This window comes from Corythoichthys intestinalis, chromosome 9 (assembly GCF_030265065.1).
Source record: "Corythoichthys intestinalis isolate RoL2023-P3 chromosome 9, ASM3026506v1, whole genome shotgun sequence".
Taxonomy (NCBI): domain Eukaryota; kingdom Metazoa; phylum Chordata; class Actinopteri; order Syngnathiformes; family Syngnathidae; genus Corythoichthys; species Corythoichthys intestinalis.
Window position 1 is genome coordinate 40,080,048 of NC_080403.1, and position 25,001 is coordinate 40,105,048.

At 39.6% G+C, this 25,001-nt stretch overlaps 1 protein-coding gene across 2 annotated transcripts; it reads right to left on the reverse strand.

The window, feature by feature from the left end:
• Window positions 1–8,924: 8,924 nt before the first annotated feature.
• Window positions 8,925–23,703, reverse strand: nelfcd (negative elongation factor complex member C/D). 2 transcript variants are annotated; one of them, XM_057846890.1, is made up of 15 exons: window positions 20,506–22,091; window positions 20,100–20,212; window positions 19,901–20,010; window positions 18,462–18,571; window positions 17,865–17,972; window positions 17,643–17,795; window positions 17,381–17,511; window positions 15,651–15,816; window positions 15,431–15,565; window positions 15,219–15,358; window positions 14,150–14,264; window positions 13,984–14,079; window positions 13,779–13,919; window positions 9,430–9,559; window positions 8,925–9,358 (listed from the first exon to the last, which is right to left on the reverse strand). In XM_057846890.1, exons 1-15 carry the CDS (start codon window positions 20,506–20,508, stop codon window positions 9,324–9,326), a joined length of 1,686 nt encoding a protein of 561 aa, XP_057702873.1. In that variant the 5' UTR covers window positions 20,509–22,091; the 3' UTR covers window positions 8,925–9,323. The 2 variants fall into 2 exon arrangements, with proteins under 2 accessions (XP_057702873.1, XP_057702872.1); XM_057846889.1 differs by lacking the exon at window positions 20,506–22,091 and adding an exon at window positions 23,493–23,703 and having other exon boundaries at window positions 8,929–9,358.
• Between the last annotated feature and the right edge of the window lie 1,298 nt (window positions 23,704–25,001).

Here is a 25,001-nt window from a genome sequence, read left to right on the forward strand (position 1 = left end):
TTTATCCGTGCAAGTGTGCCGTTTAGACACGAGAGGGCACTCATGCTCTTGGGACGGAACTTCTGACGGCTCGTATATTTTTTGCCTACTAAGGTTATGTAATAGGGTTGTTCCGATCATGTTTTTTTGCTCCCGATCCGATCCTGATCGTTTTAGTTTGAGTATCTGCCGATCCCGATATTTCCCACACAATATACAAAGTCACATTTATCCTTTCAGACTTACAAGTCTTTCTATCCGTGGATCCCTCTCACACAAAGAATGTTAAAGTGATCCTCTAGTTTTAAGACAAGTAATTCTTAAAAGATACATCTTAGTATGAGTTATAATAATTTGACATTAAATCCCTCTTAAAGTTTTCGTTTTAATAAAATTTGTAAAATTATTTTAACTGATTGTTCGCCATGGTTGTTGACGTCGCAGTGCTGTGACGTCACAAATCCCGCTGCCGGACTTCAGCGTGTCATTCATTAGCTATCCCAACATGTCGTCGGTTCGTCCCTTCCAATTTGAACCAGAGCGGAAAAGTGAAGAGCAGGACAGCACTGTCGGTCGTTCACAAGACGAGCAGCAAAGGCGAAATGCAGAGCAAGAAATACCTGATGAGGCAAGAGTTGGGCTAAACTTCTGGTGTACTTGCGGCAAGTGCATCTCGATGACAACGGAGCGAGAGAGCGTATGTTGTCGAGAACTCAGGTTTTTGTCAGCAGATCTTCAAGGTGAGTTATTGCGTCATCTAACTCATTCCAATATAATTGTGTAGATTGTTAGCATCCAGAGCTGTCGTATGCTTTACATACAGTACAGGCCAAAACACCTTGGCATTCGTGCCTTATTTTCTTGACCATTGACATTATAAACCGGGGCCGGATCTATGGGGGGGCCGGGGTGGGCATGGCCCACCCAGACGTGAGTCGTGCCCACCCAATCAAAATGTCGGTGTTCTGTTATATATAAAAGATGGATGTTTTTTGTGATTGAATACCTGAGTTTTATTCCTTTTACGTCTTATTAGCATCATCTAGTGGACGCCTTAATTTACTGCATCCCATGTGCACTTTATTTGAAAGAAACTGTCACACGGATGTTCAGTAGTTGTTCAGTAGGGAATCACACGAAGACGGCCGCAGTCAGTTCGCCCCGTCTCTGTGACCACTTTGCCTTGAATTTGAGGTTGCATCGCCGGTATGTATTGTTTAAATGTGTTTAAAAACGTAAATATGTGAATTGTGTGTACTTCAGTGCAAAAAAAGTGTGACAGATTCACTTAGCATGAAACTTGTGATATGTTAATTACGCACGAGTTAGAGGGACGGCAAAATGGCGTCTCGGGCGCTCTGCTAATTGTTTATTCATATTTTCATATGCAGTTTGCTACAGATAGGGCAGTACATATGCGATTTCATATAGTGTGAATAATTTGTGTTGTTTTGTCTGTTTTCTTTAGTTTCACCCTTTTGAGTGTTAATAAACCTGCTTAGACATAGCCACGTCTGTAGAGTCGTTGATACGAGAAAGGTGTTCATAGCCACGACTATCGTGACGGCACAGTCTCTATTTAGCGTCGCACTGGATATAGAGAACGCACGGAGAGTTGGTCTCACCTACTTTTTAATTGCAGGATTAACGGTTACTGTTGGCCGCAACCATGCCGAACAAGAAATCACCAAAACAAGCTGTTTTTCCAACCTCATTTGTTATCCGCGCGCTTCCTCTCTCTCCTCCAGACACATTCTCACAGCGGACATCCGGGCATTAATGACTTCACCAGCCACAGCAAAGCGTCGCCATATTGAAATGGGGGCAAAACACGAGTCACAAGCAGTTGCTCTGTCCTTTATTGTAGTACAAACGCGTTGAACTTTTGTCTTATTTGCGGTCTTTTTTTTCCATCGGAATGACTAAAGTTGCCGTGTTGAGGTTTGTAACACAAGGAAGAGTTCGGAGCCGCATTTGAAGTTCTTTATTCTTCATCGTGAGAAGAAAAGGACAAACAAATGGCTGAAAGCAATTCATTAAGGAACAGTAAAAGAAGACGGTTCCGTGGACCATTGTCGCCAGTGGGAACCTAAATCCAGGCACATTTACTGTACGTTTGCAGCTGACATTTTATTACTGGTGAGTAAACTTTAATCGATTTTTCTTGCCCCAATTAGCTGCTAGGATTCAATAGACTAAGCATTTTTATTATTACTGTAACTGACAACTTGCAAAGCGTTATTTTTCTTTTGCCATGAACTGCTCTGATCGGTCAATCGGTATATTATTGACCTGGTGGGAATTGGTTATTTTGCTGTGACGTGTTCACAGCTAAATAACGCTTGGAGGCGAATTACCGGTTACGGCAGAAATGATCACTCCGTATATACTACCAGTTTTCTTAGTTTCTCACAGTACATATTCCACGTAATTGGTAAAGGTCAACTTACTGGGTGACTTCATGAGGTAGTTGTAGATGTTACCGAACTCCACTGCAGGCAACTCCTTTGGATTGTTTATCCAGCTATCAGCTGCGACTTTGTATGGGCAGATTTGCAGGCCAATACACGCTAATTTTAAGTTGTATCGCCTCCTCGCGTCTGTCGGCAGTGACTCGTGATAATAAGTCATGTTTAAGACGTTTTTAATGAAAAAAAGATGCAAAACACAGCTGAAATATATGAATTTCAGACGTTTGTCTACGGATGTTTACCTGTGTGTGCCCCCATCTCAAAATAGCGACACGTTGCTATGCGAGATGACGTCATCGTGACATCACGCCGACAGCGAGAATGAGTAGATAGATGAATGAAAAAAAACAACAAACAAACAAAAAACAAACCCCCCAAAAATTAATGCAGCCTCAACGGGACACAAGCCAGTGTCCTACTTGCGCCGGTCCCAAGCCTGGAGAAATGCAGAGGGTAAAAAAAAGCCTGCATTGGGGGTGCCCCCTCAAGTTTTCTTAGTGCCCACTCTGGTGGGTAAACCTAGATCCGGGCCTGTTATAAACTCTCACTGAAGGCAATAAAACTATGAATGTGTGGCGAGCTAGGTAAGGAGGCGGAGTATCAAACCACGGAGCTAATCCGCGTTGTTTTATTGACATTTAGGCTGCAAGAAATAGCAATGTCTGTCTGGCATGCGACCCGCGGAAGGTAGCGTTATTTCCAGCTGTTCCCTTCACAAAGTACCCCCCAACCACACAACGTGCCAACATAATTCCCGCCGGTGAATTCTGTTATAACTTGCTACAAATGCACACGTGTGTATTGTGTACTTAGAAAAAAGGTGAAATAACTAAAAACGTGTAATATTCTAGTATCTTCAAAGTAGCCACCCTTTTTTCTCTGATTACTGTTTGGCACTCTTGCCATTCTCGCGATGAGCTTTCAGAGGGAGTCCCCTAAAATGGATTTTGACTTCACATGTATGCCATTCCGGCGATGAGAATTTATTGCTTTATCAATGGGGTTGGGACATTTGTGTTGCATTGAATGAATTGCATTGGACGTGCTTTGATCAGTTTGAGTGGCACCATCACTCATATTAGCTGAATACTGAACACACACACTTACTGCCTGATGAACTGACAGTAGAGGTGAATGATTAGCTTCCTCTGTGACTAGCGGTACGCCCGAAGGTTTGCCTCCCGCTGTAGCGACAGGAGCGGCTTGGGTGCTTAAGAGGGCGGCTAGAGTGTCTCGTCCGTCTCGCTTCATTGCGCGCATTTCACTCGATATCCGAGCAGGCTGAGGCTTCTTGTGCGGGAAAATAGTTGGAACAGCATTTGGTTTTAGTCTGCGCTTATATCTAGCCGCTCCGGTGAGATCTTTCATTAGTTGTCATCTACTAAAATCCTCAAACGCGGTAGGAGAAAAATGGCGACAACAAAGCCTTGGTTGTTTGGGAAGATTTGCTTGTCTACAGGCATTTTCCCAAACCTTTCTCCTCTTCTTGTCAACAGGAAATTTGTGGAGACTTGAATCACTCTCCTTGTTTCCATTTGACTCGAAATTGCATCCATAAGCAGCACATCGTGGCATTTTACTTCGCGAGTTAAGCCAGTATATAGGGAATGGGACGTACTACGTCATTGTTTGGACGCGCCTCCATGCTGGCAATATGATTCACTTCCGGGCCGGCAGAGTCAATGCGGATTGTAATGTGTGGTAGTGCTAAGCTAACTCTTTCGGTGTTTTAGAAAGAAAATATGGGTGCTTATTGTTGCGTTATCGGGTGCAACAGCGTCTCCTACGACAAAAAAAGGGGCTAGGAAAAATGGACTCACTTTTCACCGTTTTCCTGCATGGAGGACCAAATATCAGATCACGAAGGTACGACGGATGGCTGGATTGCAGCGGTTTGTCGGAAAAGCATTTATGATCATATTTCTGCTGGAATGAGAGTGTGTTCCTGTCATCTCTACTCTTGTAAGTTGAGCGCTTTATCCACTTTTGGTTTCAATACGTTTTTGTTTTTTTACACCGTTGTGTAAATCTGCCTCGGTAGCAATGCTCGCCTACTACGACTCACCTACCTGTTGTGTTCCTAGGTAAACCTGCTGACAACACATCCCGATTGGTCACCATCTCTCTTCTTGGATCATTTGACAAAGAAAATTTGTTCAATGGAGTGGTTTCATTTGTCCTGTGTCAGACTCAAACAAGCCCCTGCAGCAGACGCCATCTGGGTCTGCCCTTCTCGTCGATGAACTGCGGGCTTTTAACTTGTGAAAATGCAAGAACTTTAATGCACATATTTATTCTGCCTGGCGATTTAACTATGGCCAGTGACGTTTTTTTTTTTTTTTTTTTAACCACTTTGACAAAGACACGTTTCATTGTAATGTTGAATTTATATATTCCATTATCATTTTTAAATTATAATATTCTTATTTGCACTTATGTAGACTTTAGACTGTCAATTCAAATAGTGTTGGAAAAGTTGCAATACCTAAAATAGAAATGCAAGAACTGTAAAGTACATATTTATACACCTTTATTTACCTAAGGCCACTGGATGTTTTTTAACTGCTTTGAAAAATACAGGTTTTGTTGTGATCTTGTATTTATATAGTATATTGCTTTTTATAATGTATTATGTATTATAATATTTGCTGCCCCCTGCCAGAGTGTGGGCCATTTTGTACTAAAAGGATTTTAAACTGTCAGTTCAAATACTGTGTTGGAGACTAGTACTTGCAATACTTAAAATGGAAATGCAAGAACTTTAAAGCACATATTTATCCTGTCTGGCAATTTACCCAAGGCCAGTAAATAGTGTTTTAAACTGCTTTGACAAAGACACGTTTATTGTGATCTTGTATTTGTGTATTACTTATAATTATATAATATTTGCTGCCACCGTCAGAGGGTGGGCCTTGTTTGCACTAATTTAAAGATTTTAAACTGTCAATTCAAATATCGTATTGGAGAAATTGCAAAACTTGAAATAAATCTATTGCAACTTATCAGTCCCAGTTCTTGTCTACAACACTGTCCAAAAATTGTCAATGCATATTCCAAATAGAATAACAAAATTAAGTCACCTGACTTTGTAATTAGTACACCTGTTTATTATGAAGACCTGAAGTAAACAACAAGCAGTTACAGTTTGTCAAGAAGTTGTTCAAGTCATGTTTTGGTATTCATATTTTATTGACTTTTCACAACAACACTTGGGATCGTGTTTGTAAGAGCAGAGCAAACTGAAGTTTCAGCGTGCACTCTTCGCCTTTCCAACCTCTCATAACGCTCCGATGTGGTGCGCTTGACCTCAGAATAACCCAAGAAGAGATATGGTGACCAATCGGGATGTGTTGTCAGCATTTCATATGCAGGTTTTCCTAGTAACACAACAGGTAGGTGAGGAGGGGGAGAAGGTTAGCATTGCTACCGAGGCAGATTTACACAACAGTAAAAAAAAAAAAAACGTATTGAAACCAAAACGGATAAATCGTTCAACTTACAAGAGTAGAGATGAGGGGAATACACTCTCATTCCAGCAGAAATATGATCAAGAGAAATGCTTTTCCAACGAACCGCTGCGCCCCAGCCATCCGTCGTGCCTTCGTGATCTGATATTTGGTCCTCCATGCAGGAAAACGGTGAAAAGTGAGTCCAGTTTTCCTCGCCCTTTTTTTAGTCGTAGGAGAAGCTGTTGCACCCGGTAACACAACAATACACACCCATAATTTCTTTCTAAAACACCGAAAGAGTTAGCTTAGCACGACCACACGTTACAATCCGCATTGAGTCTGCCGGCCCGGAAGTGAATCATATTGCCAGCATGGAGGCGCGTCCAAACAATGACGTAGTACGTCCCATTCCCTATACACAGTTGTTGTACACACGCTACACGATTGGAAAAATATCATCTACGTCATCACTCCGCGCCCGCAGAACATGGCGCCAACTATCGGTCAAAATATGCACTAAATATTATAAAATATTTCCATTGATTTAACATTTTATGTGTTTCTAACGACATATTTTAATACAAGAGAACAATTGTGGTTTATTAGAGCATACATGTCTTTAAAATCGAGGATCACTTTAATTATGTAAATGCCATCTTGAGGATTTATTGTCATAATAAATAAATACAGTACTTATGTATTTACTTATGTATGTTGAATGTATATATTCGTCCGAGTTTTATTTATTTTATTCATTTTTTTCTTAATGCATTGCCAAAATGTATATGATCGGGAAAAATTATCGGGAATGATTGGAATTGAATCGGGAGCAAAAAAAAGCAATCGGATCGGGAAATATCGGGATCGGCAGATACTCAAACTAAAACGATCGGCATCAGATCGGGAGCAAAAAAACATGATCGGAACAACCCTAATACATTTATTTTGAACACTGCAAAATCCGATACACTACTTACAGTTTAGACTAACTTAAAACTTAACTAGAACTTAAAAGTAGCTTGACACAAATGGAAATTCAATTGAAACTTGTGGGAAAAACACGTAGCTTTCAAGTGATGTGTGTGATCAAGCGTAATTACATTTTTAGGTAAGAATTATTATTATTTTTTTTTTTATAAGATCTATATGTTTTTTTGAGTGAAAGCAGTGAATTTTTTTTCTAGTCACATCTGTGATGCAATTGTTGGCTGTTTCCAACAATGTACATACTAGAAAATAAAGACATTGATTGACTAAAAATGGTTCAATATTGGATTAAATCTTTTTTTCTCATGTATATTTATAATTCCTCTTTACCTAAAAAAAATGTTTTATCCGATTACTCGATTAATCGATAGAATTTTCAGTCGATTACTCGATTACTGAAATATTCGATAGCTGCAGCCCTAATGTCGTACGACAAGCAACACATCACTTCCGTTCATTAATATTCAAGACATTCGCTACTGTTGCTAAGTAGGGACAAACCACCGTTTGTCCCTCATAGGAAATGAATGGAAATAGTGTACGAAGGAGATGTTTACAGAGCTAAACCTACCAATTCTCTCCGAAAATGATGTGCCTGGTGCCAAATTCACTGGCAAATTTGTGGAAGAACATAAAAATGTTCAGTTAAAGAGATGGCTTGAGTGTCAAAGCCTGAAAAAGACGAAAAAAAACGAGCCGATCCAAGCATAGCCTTAGCTTTTTTTATCGACGCGGCTGACAATACATTCTCCTGTTTCAACAAGCTATCCTTTACCATCAGCCCTGTCTTTCTTATATATCCTCTGGTTGTCCTGTGTCTCTTACCGTTTTTGGGGGTAATTTAGTTAGCTTTGTGTAGCGATCGCAAATGCTACTCTGTGACAGCCAACGAACACTTTTAATTTTTTCATTGATAACAAATGTTAATTCTATAATTTATTTACACTTTCCACTTACTAAAGTTGTTTTTTTTATATATATATACAGTATATATAACAGAAACGGTAACAGTGGTAGTCAGATACCAATTTGTAATTCTTTTCAGGTCATTCATTGTCAGACAGAAGCAGTACGGCACAACGTTACGCTAGAAAAATAAGTTAAAAATATAAAAATGGCTTACCTCTTTGTCCTCTGGAAGACCATGACAACCCAACAAAATGTTTACTGCATATGAAATGTCAATGGATTCACCGAGCTGGTGTTAAAGTCTGCGCAAGTTGATTCGGTCTTCACATTTTTTCCTCCCGAGTTTTTGGTTTCCGGAAACGTATGAAAAAAACATCCTTCATGTGTCGTAATGTCTAGAGTCGTTTCTACAAGTTCCAAAAAAGCAATGCGTGATCGGCATGTTCGTTTTTGAAAGATTACCGGAGAAAAGTAGCACTTTTTACGTTGGGTCTATGCGAGGGCGGGTCTATAATGTCCCACTTCGGCTTTACTTCCGCTTTACGATGCGACGTCACGGTCTAAAAATAGCATGCGTGCGGTACGCCATTAGAAGTCCGGTTATTAGCAATTGTTTCTACAAAATGGGTAAGTGACAAGACTTTTGTCAGGGACTGTATATGATGAAGAGTAGGGGCCCGAGGACAGAGGCCTGAGGCACACCAGAGGTAACCAAAGAGGGTGTAGATTTAAATGACTTGAGTTGGATATATTAGGTGAGCTTAGAAAGGTAGGATGAGAACCAGTATGACGGGGTGCGGGTGATGCTAATAGTGGAAAGCCGGTGGAGGAGTGTGGTGTGACTAATGGTATCAAAGGCTGCAGATAGGTGCAGGAGGAGGATGATGGAGAGCAGTCCAGAATCAGCTGCCATGAAGAGGTCGTTGGTTATTTTAACGAGTGCTGTTTCAGTGCATCCGAGGAGCTCATGCTGATCTGCTATACTCCCAAAAGACTACCTAGTCTAGATCCATCTAGGATCCCGTTTTAATCATCACTAAGAAGAGAGTGTCATTCTTTTCTGTGTGCATTTTAAGTGGAAGTGCCAAATAAATGATATTGAGAAATGTGTAGGCTGTTGATCAGACGAAAGTGTTAACAAATGAATCAGGATGAGATCTGACAGTGATTTACATTGTATTGCAAAAAAATCATACATGCTGAATAGAAAATATTTTTTTAAAAATAATTTACACCTTCAAATTAGAAAACATTTGGAAATGCATGCTGCTACATGAGTCCTACACAGCTGACTAAAGTGTGCCTTACACTATAAAAAGGTTGGGATTTAACTTGAGCCTTTTTTCACATAATAACACCGCTTCAAAACTGATGCTGAGATAAAGCTAGAATGTGGAAAACAAAATTTACAAAAATGTGCATCTCGACCAGTTCCGTTGACAGTGGGATCAAAAAATGGATCTCAATGGCGCGTCATCGGACCTGTCAGTCCAAAAAATGTGCTTCCATCAGATGGTGCAAAAAGTCCTCAATTAATCATGATGAAATTTGACTTGCAATGAGCTGGAAAGTAAAACAGTAAGATTTCAACATCAAGATGTCAAAAAGGGCAGAAGGGGGGAAAAAAAACTTACCGATAAACTCAGCGACTGGGTCGTGTTCTCCTTCTGTCCGGATTGTTCCCGCGATGCTGTCGTTCTCCAGGATGGGCAGAAAGAGCTGAACGAAGTCGGACGTGTACGGAGGCGCGATCACGTCCAGGACCTTTAGGAGAAAAGGCAGTCAGTTTTTTTTTTTTTCATACATACAATTCATACACCACCAAGCAGACTAGGGTAAAAAAAAAAGGTTTTTGAAATGTATTTCTTAGTATTGACTGATAGACATTCCAATCCATTTTGAATGCCAGCCCCGGTCCATGTACATTTTGGCCATTCGTTTTTCCTTCTAATTTTGGAAAAAAAAAAAAAAATTAAAAAAAAAAAAAAAAAAAAAGGAAAACGAGCCCATTTCGTTTTATGTTTTTATGTGTGTTAACAAAAAATGAGAAATGAATCATCTCCCGTTTCCCAATTAAAAACCGCTAATTCAATAACGGAAAACGAGCCTTAATCCGTTTTCCCAATATCTGTTTATTGAACTGAAGTTGAAAAATGAAATATGTCCAATATTTGTCTTTGCATCGTCTTCCGTGTCAAGGCTCATTGTAAAAGCGAATTCGGTGCAAAACAGATTTTGGACGTATTTTGACATTGGAAAAACGAATTATGGCTCGTTTTCAGTTATTGAATTACCGAAATTTTCGGACAATAAGGCGCACCTGACAATAAGCCGCCACCACTAAATTTGACACGAAAACCGCATTTATTCACAGGTAAGCCACAGCTGTCCTCACTTACTTACACTTACTTTTTGGCAAATCCTTGACCATAAGCAGACCGATTAAGGAAGCAGGCATCTTCGAAGTCTTTGTAGCAGAGAACACTACTCGATGATGGCGTGAAATTCATTCGCTTCGTGCGAATGAAAGATATCCATTTACGTGCCCTGCTATCCTTTGGCCACTTATACAACTTTTCGTTTGAGTGAGAACAAAACATCGCCACACACCGCCGTGGCATCTTACCGAGAAGCAATGCAGCAAACAATACTGTTCTATGGCGGACTTCCCTCGCACTTCTCAGTGTGACGTAATTTCCGAAGATTTCCGAAGATTGCCGAAGAAAAGCATTTTCGTTGTCAAGAGCGTTGTTATGGGTTAAACAAAGGATCTGGAAGGGTTGCGTTAAAAAAAAAAAAAAATTCTTGTAATTGTTTAGCCATTGATATTATTCAAAAACATGGTTGGCCAACCTTACTTCACATTTCCGCTTTAAGTTATTAAGTGCAATTTTATTTTTTTCTTGAAAAAGACATTTTGTTTATTCTGTGTTTCTGTGCGGTAGTAATATTGTTGTCTATTACTTAAAAGAGGCATGGCCTATTGTTATTTTAGTTGTTTTTTAATTTAAGAGAACATTTATTGTGTTTAAATGGGCGTACTTGATCTATTAATTTATACTGTAATCTCACTGTGATATTTTAAATTGGATGAAAAAAATTTGGAGGGGGGGGGGGCGCAATAATATCGCAGATCGCAATAATTTGAGATAAATTATCGCCCGCCAAAATTTGCCATCGCGACAGTCCTTTGTGATGTCACCGCCCTGCGATGTCAACAACAATGGCGACCTACCAGTTAAACAAATTTTACCAATTGTATAAAAACGAAAACATGAAGAGGGGTTTCAATATCAAATTATTTTAACTCACATCATATTATTTTAACTCATAATAACGTTCATCTTGTCTTTCTATCTGTTGATCCCTTTAAGTGATTAGCTCCAACTAGTGTTAAAGCTAAGAAGTGCAACAGACTGTAGGTTGAACTAAAGCTTCTTGTGCAGTAGAGGAGTTCCAAAAAATCAATTATTACACGCATCGCGATTCAACAAGTGACAATTCGATTACGATTCATAAAGGCTCAAAAACGTTGATTTTCCCTCATAACTTCATGACAGCCGCTCGTAGCGGAACGAAATTCAAGACACGTCTGCTGCCCGGACACCTTTAACGGACGTGCGCACGTTATAATGGATGCTGCCTGTAACTGAGTGAGAGATTTACTCTTTTTCAAAAGACGGAAAAATCAATTTGTGTATGAGTCAGGGCGCACGTTATTTTTTAGAGCGAGAGGTGAAGAGAGAGAGTTCGTTGCTCCTCGTCTTTCAGATGTCCAGCTGTAGTTTCAAGTCATGTCAATTGAAAAATGTCCTGAGTGTGATGCTAAGACCCGTGTGCATCTATAAGAGGTGAGTACACGAACCCTCTTGTACTGTTTAGCCTTTATTTTTGTTGTTTTTGAGGTGTTACTAGTAAGCGCCGAGCGCTAAGCTAATTAGCTAATCTGTATTTCATATGTAGAACGTGTAAAACCATGATTAAGTACAGCGGTAACATTACAAACATGCGAAATAGTACAGAAATCTGTGAAAACAAAGTCTATGGGTTAAAAGAAGGCTTATTTCTAAAGACCTTGTTTCAAGAAAAATGGAATTCATCCCACCTGTGTAAATTTTATTGCATTGTTGAGTGAAATAAGTACTTCTTTTAAAATGTTAATGTTTTTGCACTTTTATGTAAAAATAAATAAATAAATAAATAAAAAAGCAGCTTAAGGGCAGGTTTTTGTTGTATGGGCATGTTTCCATCGTTCCGGTTGAATCATTAGGATATTTCAAATAAATAATGGACAAATATTTGTCTACTATATTACCATATTGGCACGAATATAAGACGGTGTTTTTTGCATTGAAATAAGACTGAAAAAGTGGGGGTCGTCTTATATTCGCGGTCTAGACATGATACCCATTCATGACGCTAGATGGCGCCAGATATCATTGAAGCGATGTTCTGTCATGACAGATCTCAGCTATTCTCAAGTTTAACCAGTTTGCATTATTTTTAGGGCTGTCAAAATTATTGCGTTAACGCGCGGTAATTCATTTTTTTAATTAATCACGTTAAAACATTTGACGCAATTAACGCACATGTGCCGCTCAGAAAGTATTCTGCCTTTTGGTAAGTTTTACAGCAAGGCTTTTTATGCTGTCCAACAGCGAACTCTTGTGGTCGCTTTGCGACATGGTTTATTGTTTTCTTACCAGTTCATTATGGCTGCACGACGTCTTGGGCTGATAATGTTGTGCTTATATGATCCTTGGACAAGATTTGTCCGTAAGTATGGTTGTTGTAAAGAATGTACATATTATGTTAGTAAGCGAAATGTTATATTTTTTGTATGAGACGCTTTTTGTTTATGTTTAGTGAACCTGTATAGCGTGCTAAGCTAACGTTGTTGCTAATGCAATGCTTGTGCACTTTTATTTTGTAGTTTTACGACGGTCTAAAGAGGACAATGGTTTGAGGCCATTTTATTAATAAATCAGATGAAAAAGAAGAATTATTAAGGCGTCGCTCACTAGCTGTCTAGCTTTGGAAAAAGTAGACGCTTCGGAGTGAGGACAGCATAGACAGATTTAAATGACAGTAGAGTGAAATGCCCACTACAGTCCTTATGTACCGTATGTTGAATGTATATATCCATCTTGTGTCTTATCTTTCTATTCCAACAATTTATTTTACAGAATATATATATAATTTACAGAAAAATATGGCATATTTTATAGACGGTTTGAATTGCGATTAATTGCGATTAATTACGATTAATTAATTTTTAAGCTGTAATTAACTCGATTAAAAATTTTAATCGTTTGACAGCCCTAATTATTTTATGTAATGTTTTTCCTTATTCAGATTTGTTTCAAGACTACAGTTAGACTTCACATTGATGGTTAATGCATTTATTGCAATTTTGTTGTTTAATCACAATAGATTGGTTTATTTACATATCAAAAACCAGAAGCCATTCATTTACGAATGTGACTGCACTTTAGTTTTCATACTTAAATGTTCAGATATAAAGATTTGACTGAGCCAAAATAACATGCTTTTTCTCTCAAATATATTGTTATAATCATTTGTTTCAGATGTACTGTAATTATTTTCTGTATAAAAATTAATTTGGTGTTCAAAAAGTCTTTTTAAAATTTGAGTCTTGAAAAAGAGGGGGTCGTCTTATAATCAGGGCCGTCTTATATTCGGGCCAATACGGTATTTAGTAATGTACGATGCATCGATAATCGTGATAACCGGGATCGTCGTCAATACCGTGATCATCGTTCAAGAATCAAATCGTAGCACCCTGATTCGTAATCGAATCGAATCGTGGGGTGCCTAAGATGGCACACCCCTATTGTGCAGGCCATTATTCAATGATATTATCATTTGCTGCGGGCCATAGCTAGCACCACTGTACTACACAAATGTCGAAAATGCTGGAAAAAAACTCCATGAAGAAAAACCCTGCATTTGGAAACATTACCTCAGTGACAAAATAGCGAATGAGGGAGATGTCAGTGTTGAGTTTCTCCAGACACTTGCGAATGTAGCTGACCACGGGCAGGACGTAACCACGACTCAGCAGGTGAACCATTCGGTCCAGGAGAGTCTTCTTGAGCTCCATCTTGTAGGATGGTAAAAAGGGTCAACCCAGTATTCACTTTGGAAACCGGGACCAACACACAGACCTGCTCCATGACATCCAACTGCGAGTGTTCTGTCTCAAAGAGTTTAATGAGGAGTTGGAGGACCTGAGGATGCAACAGCTGGTGACACGTGCAGATCTGCCGGGGAAACGAACGTCACATTTAGCCGTAGTCTCAAAGTCTGGCACCTACGCGGCCAAGTCGGTACCTCGTCCAGTAAGGCTAAGTGCACCGGCGTGTGATCGGTCTGCAGCTGAAAGTAGCGTGGCTCGGACACCGTCCAGTCCACCCATTTCAAAACCCCCATGGCGACCACTGGGAACCTGAGTGCACATTTACACAGTAAGTACCAAATTGACGGCGCCTGGACTAGAGGCGTGCGAGATTTCCGATTCTTAGATTATTCGCGATTCGGCCGTGGAAAATTCGAGAACGATTCACAAACATCCAAATTACGATTATTGAATTATACCAGGTAAAGCGGAAGTAAAACAGTCAGCGCGGTCTTTGGGACGCAATGAGGAACGGACAGAGAGTAAATATCATGTTCAACTCATGCCGCTAGATAAAAAAAAACAATCATACCTGACTGCGGCTGACAGCCTCTACAAACCACGCTCAGTTGCTAGTTGCTACAAACATACGGCTACAGTATATATCATATATATGTAGAACTAGATGCAAAATGACAGACGACGTCGGTGTTAGAACATGTATTATTGAACAGCGATGCGAAATGACAGACTTTCCGGCGTAAGTAAAGCCGCCATCTTAAAGCAGTAGACCTCTCTAGAAGGCTCTGTTGGAGCGAACCTAATTAACTTTTTATCTAAAATACTCCTAAATCGGCAGAATCTTGTCTTGAATCTATCTTTAAATGATGAAATAGTTTTAAAACTTTGACAAAAGTAGACAGAAGAGAAATTATGGAATAACGGGAGCAATTTTAACAACTGTAACAGTTGATTCACAACATTAAATTAATTGAATGTAGTTTAAAGCTGCTGATACGGAATTGGGACTGGAGTTTTTTTATTTACTGTTATTTTTGTATATTTGTTTACTGTTATATGTTAACTTGATACTGAAATAGTAGTTTGGTTTAGCCTGAGAGGATTTTTGAACAATTTTGGAACTAATGTAAAAGGAGGGGGGTGCATCAATAATCGTTTTATAATCGAATCGGAGCCTCTGAATCGTAATCGTCATCGAATCGTTAGGTGCCCAAAGATTCCCAGCTCTAGCCTGGACCCAACATCTGTTGGGCTTGCACTCACCGTATGCACTGATAGAGGGTGCCGAGCTCGGCCACTAACTCTGTGGCGCCTTTGTTCTCGTTGCAGCAAAGGTTGTGCACCGTCTCAATAGCCTTGGAGGATGATTTTAGCTCGTCCTTGTTGATGTTGACTCGCTTGTTCTACGATCAAAACGGAAATGTCAGTGCTTTTCTCAGGAACTGTAGCTGCTAATCTGTTAGCAACTTTGAAACCTTTTTCCATGTCTCAACTACGCTGGCAGCGTAGGCCAGGATGTGGATGTATTTGTGCTTGTGGTCTTGGTTGATCTTGGAGCCGGGCTTAAATAGTGACTGCATGAAGAGGTCCAGAAAAGCAGGTACTCTGATCTAACGAAGGGCAAACGGGATGTGTTCATTAGTAATTCGATGTATAGAAAAGCTGCCCTAACAATTTAGGAGTGGGTTTCCGAACCAGCTCCACGGGAGGTGGGTCCATGCTGCTGAACATCTTAAACAGCACAGTGATATCAGCAGGATTCAGGGCCCCCTTGGACAACATGGCACCAAGTGCCTGGCAGGCCCGAGGGTAGGCTGCAGCTGTACCTAGCGCCAGCGTGATCTGACTGGCATCGTGGCCCCTGGCATGACACAAAACCACACAAAGACCACCAACGGTATAAATGATAATGTTTATGTAAATGCACCTATTGATGTACCAGTCAGTTTGCATAGGGACTACGGTACTAGTTACAGATAGTCACCAGACTCACGTGATTTCGACTTTACGATGGTGGAGTCCCATGCGCTATTTTGTCTCCAGTTGTTTTAAAAAAAAATTTTTTTTTTAATAATGTTGACTTTTGTTTTGTGATGCACGCTTTTATTTTGGCGCAGAAAGCAGGTAGTATTAACACACGCGAGTAAGACTGCATGTACACACGAAGTAGAACGTATTTGTGCACACGAAGAAGTCGAGCAGCCGAGTGACAGAGAGGGGAAAGAAAGCCTGTGCGCACATTTGTTGCTTGTGAAGCATGCAAAGAGGCAATACTTGTAAAATAACACCTTTTGTACTGTTTATTGTGCGTTTTCAATTGTGGGCGAGTTTATGTGATTGTTTTTGATGACGTGCAGATGCTAACTGATACATGCTAATCGTTTGTGTGGATTGTTATTGATTTACCAGCAGCTAGTTATTTGAATTTTGAATCTGAATTGCTGTTATTAAAGATGAAACTTACTTAATTCCATTTTTATTTAGTTTCATTCTGCAAGCGTTGATGTCATGAGCAGCTGAATAAAGTCAGCAAACTACACTGATGTCTGACATTGTCATTTCGGTGCTTAGCTTACTGTCTAGCTAAGACTTGGCTACAACGTCTTGTCGAGGACAGTACAATGACGTATAATACATGTTTTGGATTGTTATTTTGAGATTTGGGAGTTATTTAGGGGTATTTAAAGCGTTAATTCTGATTTACGCGGAAATTAGGTTTACGTCGCTAGCACAGGAACGGAACTCGTTCGTAACCCGAGGGCTAACTACACCCAGTTTTTATTGGCCCGCAGCAAATGATGAAATATTGAATATGGCCTGCTTAAATTCAGCCTAAATTCTCTTATACTTCGTAACTTTAACACTAGATGGCGCTCGTCACTTAAACAGTGCCTCTCCATTGACTCAGGGGTCAAAACCAGTCATGTTGAAATCAATCTGGGAAACTATAATTTTAGTATTTTAAATAAATTTATATGAAATTTAAAAAAAATTCCAATGTGATAAACTCAGCAATCTAGGTTTTATTTTCTGTACTTTTTCGCTGTCAATTGACTAAGTTGTGCAGTTTGTTTCAGTAGTGTAAATATAATATTGCAATATAATCTCAATTATTATGTTGTTTTTAGCCCTTAAATCATTCACTGCCATTGACAGTTATAGAAATTAAATCCATTTCAATAGAGATGGCCCGCATTGACTGATCATGTTTCGTCCAATCGAATTTGACAGGGAGACAATTGAAAGTCTGATGCTACCCTAAACCCTACCCGACCCGACCAGAGTTATGAGTTGCGGACTTATTGTTGCCTGTAGGTTAGGAGTTAGCCAGAAGAAGGTATGCATGCTCTTCGAGTCACAGCCTACGCTCTGTAGTTGCAAATTAGAACTTGCTTAAAAAGACGACATCCGCAGGACAACAGTACCTCTTGTGGGCCGATTTCTGCACCTCCTGACCAATCCGGCGCACAGCTGAGCCGCCTTGCTCCTCCTGCGCCAGGATGGACATCATTGCCTGAGCGAAGAGGTAAGTGTGCTCACCGTGACACACCATTTTCTAAGCGGAGAGATGAGACCAAAATGAAAGAGGTGTAGCGAAAGGAATCAATTTAAAAAGAACGATAAAATCAATTATTTGTTCCATTTATAATAAAAAAAATATTCAGCTCTCTTCAAAATAAGACTCACAGCAAATTCTGGGAGGTTCTTCTCCAAGTTTTCCTCCCCTCCATCCAGCAGCGTGGCTAAAGATGTCCTCAACACCCGAGAGAAAACCTCTAACTGCTGACACGCCGTTGACACGCTAGTGATCTCGCCCTGGTAGCCTGCATCTGAAATCAGCTACAAAAGATTTCTTTTACTGCTGAATTTGAAACTCACCAGCCAAAGAATATTTTTCTGAGAGCACACCTTGACTGTGAAGTTGAGCATCAGACAGTCAGGATGGGCCTCGGCCAGCTTGTAGAACAGATCACGCCAAGTCGTGTGAGCGATCATCTGTTCCAGCCAAGCGGGAGTCTACAAACACACTCCAAATCAAATTGTATACCTTTCAATCAGACTGAACATTAAAGCAAGTGATTCTATGGTGCCTTATTGAGGATCTTGAAACAGAGCAAAGCCCTGTTCAAATACTATTTCCTTATGTTGAAAAATGGGAGCACCACCAATCATTTGAAAGCTTTCCCCACCTCAAAAGCAAAACATAAACCAGTCTCTTGTCAAATTAATTAAAAACACATCAACTCACTAGCTGCCATTGATGGCGATAGACTTATAATTCATTTGAAGTGGGAGGGCTAGCAGCGAATAAACGAACGCTCATTCGCTGCCACTCCTCCCAGTTCAAATGCACTGGATGTGTACTAGTGACAAACTCATTTTAATTCACAGCAGAAAAATGAAACAGGTCTTTGTTAATGGCACTAAAAGAGTCATACACACACAAAAAAAACAAAAAAACAAAAAAAAAAACATTTATTTCCTATTTTTGGGGCTAATTCGCACCTCTCCTTCGACAGTGAAAATGGAGTCCGCTTTCTGGGGGTCGAAGTGCTTTATCAGCAAACTCTTGAGGTGATTCTCAACTCGTTCCTGTACTTGTGCAGGTTCCACTCCTTGAAAGCACATGACAATTAAACTAAAAAAAATTAGGACAATGGCATGCCCAGCGCAAAGGAGCAAACGCAGGGTGGGAAATGGTGATATATCGTATACTTTCAACCTCTAAAGGTTACCATCATGCCAATAATCAAGATATTGTTTGAAAGAGGTGTCATTGCTACCAAAATCTTCCACCATAATAGTGTTTCAGATAACTCAATGGCTGCCATTGACGGCGCTCAGCGCCCAATCCATTAAGACTGGGAAGGGCGAATGAACGTTCATTCGAAACCAGAGAATTCAGTGTCACTCTGAAGATTTTCGGGGCATTTAGAGGTCACTTTCTGTTCATTTTAGGGTATTTACAGGTCACTTCCTCTTGAGATTGCGTCACTGCCTATTCATCTGGAAGATTTCGTGTCACATCCTGTTCTGTAACTGAAAATCAACTGGAAGTGTCCATAAAATGCTCCAAAATCAACAGGAAGTTACTCAACGTGAATCAATCTGAAATGATCCAAAATTAACTCGTTGCAAGGCATTCATTGGCTGCCACTGATGGCCATAGAAGTGGGAGGGACGCATTTGAAGTGGGAAGGGTTCATTCTATGACTGAAGGTATCGATCGTTGTAGTAGCTGATTAATCTAAAAACTCGTTAGTTCAAATAATCTAGTAATTCGATTAGAAACATTGCGTTACACATTTAACGTTTTTTTTTTTTTTTTATAAAAACAAAAACAAGCTCATAACAAATCGTTCAAACACATTATTTAAGAAATTGGCTGAATACACCTATAAACTAAATGCATCAAACGAATGCATCAAAAAACATTAGCTGAAACAAAAACTTACTTTATGTTGGTCTTAACAGGGAGCAGCTGGATTCAGCCATGTTAAATGAGACATGTCATATTCACTGTTGCCACTGGAGGGCAGTGTATCCACCCAAATCAATAAAACTAAATGAAAATTTCAAAACAAACCATTACAACGCCACTATCAATCGAATACTCAAAGCAGCAAAATTTGAAGTTTTTTTTTTCTTTCTAATCAAATTACTCGAGTTAATCGATTAATAGTAACAGCACTAGTTCATTCGCTGCCACCCTCTCAGTTCAAATAGACTGGATGTCTATTAGTGATAAATTTACAGCAGAACGATGAAAATAGCTTGTTTTTCTGTTTATTAGTCGTTTTGGAGGGTATCCTCGAATTAAATCCTGACCAATGTATTGATAATTGTTGTATTGCCATATCGTTAGCTCATCGTTATTGTCAGCTTCGTATCGGAAATCGTAATGTATCGTAAGGTACCAAGAGGTTCCCACCCATACTACCAACCCATTTGAATGAGCCACTCGGCCAGCAGGTTAACCGTCTGAGCCACGGCAGAGTAGTTTTCCGACAGAAGCTGGATGACGTGTTCTGGAGACCCTCCTGCCTGAAAATACCTGCAACATAAATCCAAAAAAGGGTCAGCTTGAGCTCCAAAATGCCGCAAGATGCGGTTGAAGATGGTCGCAAAGTAACGAGTGCCTACATTTTGAGGGTGTTGAAGATGGCGGGCTCCATGATGTAATCCCTGCTGGAAAACTTCTTCAGACATTCCTCTTGGATTTTACCCAAATTTTCAACATCAACATACGCGTCCTCCTGTAAGAATAGGGCAAAATTCGGGGTTCCTACAGATTTTCAAGAGACCACTTGGAAGAGAATTTAATGCCAGTTCAAGGTCAAATTTCACAGCCTAACCTTCCTAAAATCTGTTACTCATGAATGTCAAAATTTCTCTGAAACAATTTCATTCAATACAGACCAATTTAGAATGTAAAAATTCAAGACTTACTGAAATTGCAAATGTGTTAGTTATTTTACTTTTAGCTCTAAAGGTGAATTATAACGAAAATTGATGCAGTGGGAAAGTTTGGACATTGAATACTATGTACCATATGTAACCAGTGGCGGAAGTGCGATGAGCATAAATTGGACCCCCGAGTGGATCGTGCAACTTTTGAGTGCTAGTGGACAATTAGCGATCGTCCTGTGTGTGTGGGTGGGTAATTTTTCTGCAGGCCCCTCCAAACAACCGGCCAAGTGGCTAGCATCGTATCATCTTACCTTTTGTTTGACCCTCCCCTCACCCAACCCAAGAGTTTATATACGGCGGAAAACACAGACAAGACTGAAAAAGCAGTTTCTGCTCTTGCACGCCTCTTTAAAAGAAACTGCTGTATTTCAAGCCAAAACAATTGTTGTGTTTGATAGAACAATATGTCTATATGCTGCCGTAGCAGATTCGTGGTGCATTAAGCCCCCGAACTATTTTTAATTTGTCCATTTTACCCTAAAAACCCATGTTTACAGACGTCGCGCAACTGCTTTTGTTTCAACCTAGCCATAAAAAGGAGGTAATTATATATATTCTTCAAAATGTCATTTTTAGCTTAGAATCATTAATTGATGTCTAAATTTTAGTTAAAAAAAAAAAAAAAAAAAGACTGAAAAAGTATTCACTCGCATATTTTAAACTCTTAAGTATGCGATTATATCTCGTTAAAATCGCGGCGTCTTTAATTCTGCTCTCGCGTTCTCTCGCCTCCAATTAGGGTTTTGCTGTTTAAATTTTTCTTTTTTTTTAAATGCCTTCCTGTTCATATTTTTTGTTCCCCCAGAAAATTGAGATTTTAACCTTTCCAATGATGTGTCACAGATGCATATCCGACAATTTTGAAAGTTGGCTAAATTGGGGGTCTCAGAGCAGAACTTCAAGTCACCTGAGTGTTTTCTGCCATATATACACTCACCGGCCATACACTCATCTGACCAAAGCACATATTGTATTTTTGTGTGAGACTAAGATTGAGCTTTTTGGCAACAAACACTCTAAGTGGGTCTGGGGTGCCACGAAAGATGTGCATGCCGAAAAGCACCTCATACCCACTGTGAAGTATGGGGGTGGGTCAGTGATGCTGTGGGGCTGTTTTGCTTCCAAAGGCCCTGGGAACCTTGTTAGGGTGCATGGCATCATGAATGCTTTGAAATACCAGGACATTTTAAATCAAAATCTGTTGCCCTCTGCCCGAAAGCTGAAGATGGGTCGTCACTGGGTCTTTCAGCAAGACAATGACCCCAAACATATGGCCAAATCTACACAGAAATGCTTCACCAGACACAAAATCAAGCTCCTCCCATGGCCATCTCAGTCCCCAGACCTTGTTTTGTTGGCAAAAGGGGGTTGTACAAAGTATTAACACCAGGGGTGCTATTAATTGTGACACACATTATTTGATGTCAAATAATTATTTCTTTATGTGGGATTTTTTCCCCACTGAATGAATGCACTTGTATTGAAGGTTGGATTTTTCTCTTTTTTTCCATTAAGGTCCCATATTATTTGAATTAAAAAAAAATAGTAGAAGCTAAAAAACACATCTTTTTCAGGGGTGCCAATAATTATGGAGGGCACTGTAGTCATAGTTAGTCAACCAAAGTCTCCCCAAACAGAGGTATTTAAGTCTGGTGAAAATTATTCTATTTTTGATATATCAATATATCGCAACCCCCCCCCCCCCAAAAAAAAAAAAAAAAATTAAAAAATCGCAATGTCAGGTTTTTTCCCAATATCGTTCAGCCCATTTGTTAAAGTAAACGATGGGTCTTTGCCGAAACAAAAATACCCATCTATGATTTACTATTGAGGATGAGGGACGTCTAATGCATTTGAGATGGGAGGGTCTAGCAGTGGATTGGACGCCGACCGTTGTCAATGTCAGGCAATGAGTTAAACGGTATTCGTGGCAAGACCCTAGAACAGTGGTTCTTAACTGGGGTTCGGTGAGTAAGCCTCAGGGGTTCGGTAAAGGTTGAAAAACGCAGAGCCCTATTTTGAACGCTGACTAAATCTGGGCAAAGTGGCATTTTGGACCAGGTTTTGGACTGGTTTTCACTCAATTTACAGACTTTATTTCATTTATTTTAACTGCTAGCCTTCTATCTAATGGGAGGAGAAATCTGTTTGCTCAGTGGAAAGTTGACTGGCACTTTGTATGAGGAAGTATAACAGACTTACAGACAGCAATAACTGCGTGTATACATATATACATATATATGTGTATATATATATATATATATACATATATATACACACATATATACACATATACATACACATATATATGTACACACACACACATATATATATACATATATATACACACATATATATACACATATATATGTACACACACACATATATTTGCGTCATTTTACGCCATGAAAATAGGATGTGATGCAAGGATGCGACAATAAAATGAGAATGTAAACATGGAAACAAAAAACGGAACAGTGTGGAATGGGTTTCGTTTGATTTTCCACCATGAAATTCAACAGAGAAAGGCAAAAATATTTGTAGTAAATTTGAAATCTGTAAGAAATTTGAACAGGAATTGAATTAGATGTTAGCTGGCTAGGTTTTGAATTCGTAAAAAATGGCTTAATTATGAAATTCCGAAGAGTTCGGTAAATGCACCTTTGAAACTCGTGGGGTTCGGTACCTTTAGCAAAGTGAAGCACCACTGCTATACAAACATGAATGTTCTTGACAACTGCTAATGGGGAAAACACAGTCGCTTAAATCCAGTCGCGGACAGACAATTTAAAAATATATATATCTTAATTTTTTATTATTATTTGAAAGTTTGAAATAATTTATCTTGTCCAAACCGAGTAGGTATATGCGTTGTATTTAGGAGACAGCCAATAAATGTGATCTACATTCTTTGAAAACTAAAAGTAGCAACTCATTGGTCCTAAAAACTGATGTTTTTCGGCTCGTGCACATTATACAGTCAAGACAGTGTTCAATCTCAAGAGGGTAGCATTGCTCCTATTCAACTGTCATGCTAACAATAAGCAGCTAAACAGCAACAAGTACCGTGTTACCGTCCGGCGCTTCCCAGTCCCCCGCGCCGCTATAATATTCCTCGTCCATGTCGACGGGAACGAGATACAATTAAACAAGTTAGAGGATAGTAACCCGTTGTTGTATCCTCACAGGTAACGTGAAATAGATGATCGAATAAGCTAGCCAAGTGGCTAATAACAAGTGGAGGAAAATGGCGAGGTGGTGAAGCAGAAGGCACGCCTCCAAAATCCAAATTGATGCTATTCCCCGAGTTTGACCTGGCAGGCACCACTCAGCTCACTAAGATTTTATCAACATGCATTTATATGCTACTACTGGCTGAAGGCTGTCATTCATTCTCACGTTATACTTCTTGGATTGTAATGTTTTTTTCGTAAACATTGTCGGCGTATTATACCGTAATTTCCGGACTATAAAACCCACCGGATTATAAACCGCAAAGGCCAAATTTGACAAAATTTTAGAAGTAAATCAGCCTACTATATATGCCGTACCTGACTATAAGTTGCAGGTGTCCCTGTCTTAACATTGGATATTTACATCGATGTTACGCAAAAAATTTTGTTTGCTCAAAAACATATTACAGTAGTTTTTGGACTATAAGGCGCACCTGACAATAAGCCGCCACCCACCAAATTTGATAAATTAACCGCATTTGTTCATTGATAAGCTGCACTGTACTCACTGTATTATAGGATATTTACACCAAAGATATCAACCGGTAACACTTTATTTGACAGCGGCATCATAGGACTGTCATAAACCCAAATGAACCACCATGAAGCTTTGAGCCAAATGCAAAGCTTCATTGTTTCAAGAAGCTTCATTTGGCCATCACTGCTCCCTTGGGGGAGACAGTCAACCTCTTCTGCCACTTGCTGTTAACACTGTTGTGTTCCAACATGCCTCCTAGCATGCATTGCAGCAATACAGATAATTAACAATCAAAATTCATGTTTTGTGCTGATTATTTCTTCAGTTACTGTTCCAGTTGTTTCATTAATTGCTTGTCATAGTATTTGGTAACACTTCATTTGTCAGTGGTGCCATAAAACTGTCATAAGACCATCATAATTATGACATGACACTGCCATGACTGAGCATTAATAAATGCTTATGACCGATGTCATTTTGTGTCATCCGGCAAGTGATCTCACTTTTGAATGGACGTAAAAGATCCGAGCTGGACATAAATGGGAGTTAGTGACATAATTCGCCGGATGACTCTTAGCATTCATTAATGCCCATTATAGTGTCATGTCATAATTATTACGGTCTTATGGCAGTGTTATGACACCCCTGCCAAATAAAGTGTTGCCTATTAACCCTAATGAATTAACAAATAAGCCGCACTGGACTATAAGCCGCAGGATTCAAAATGAGGGGAAAAAATTATAGTCCGGAAATTACAGTAACTAAATCAACATCACCAACTCGTGTTGTCTGAATGCTTAAAAACAAACTAACTTTAAAAAACAGGCCACAACAGTCTGAAAAATACGGTATTCATTCCTAATG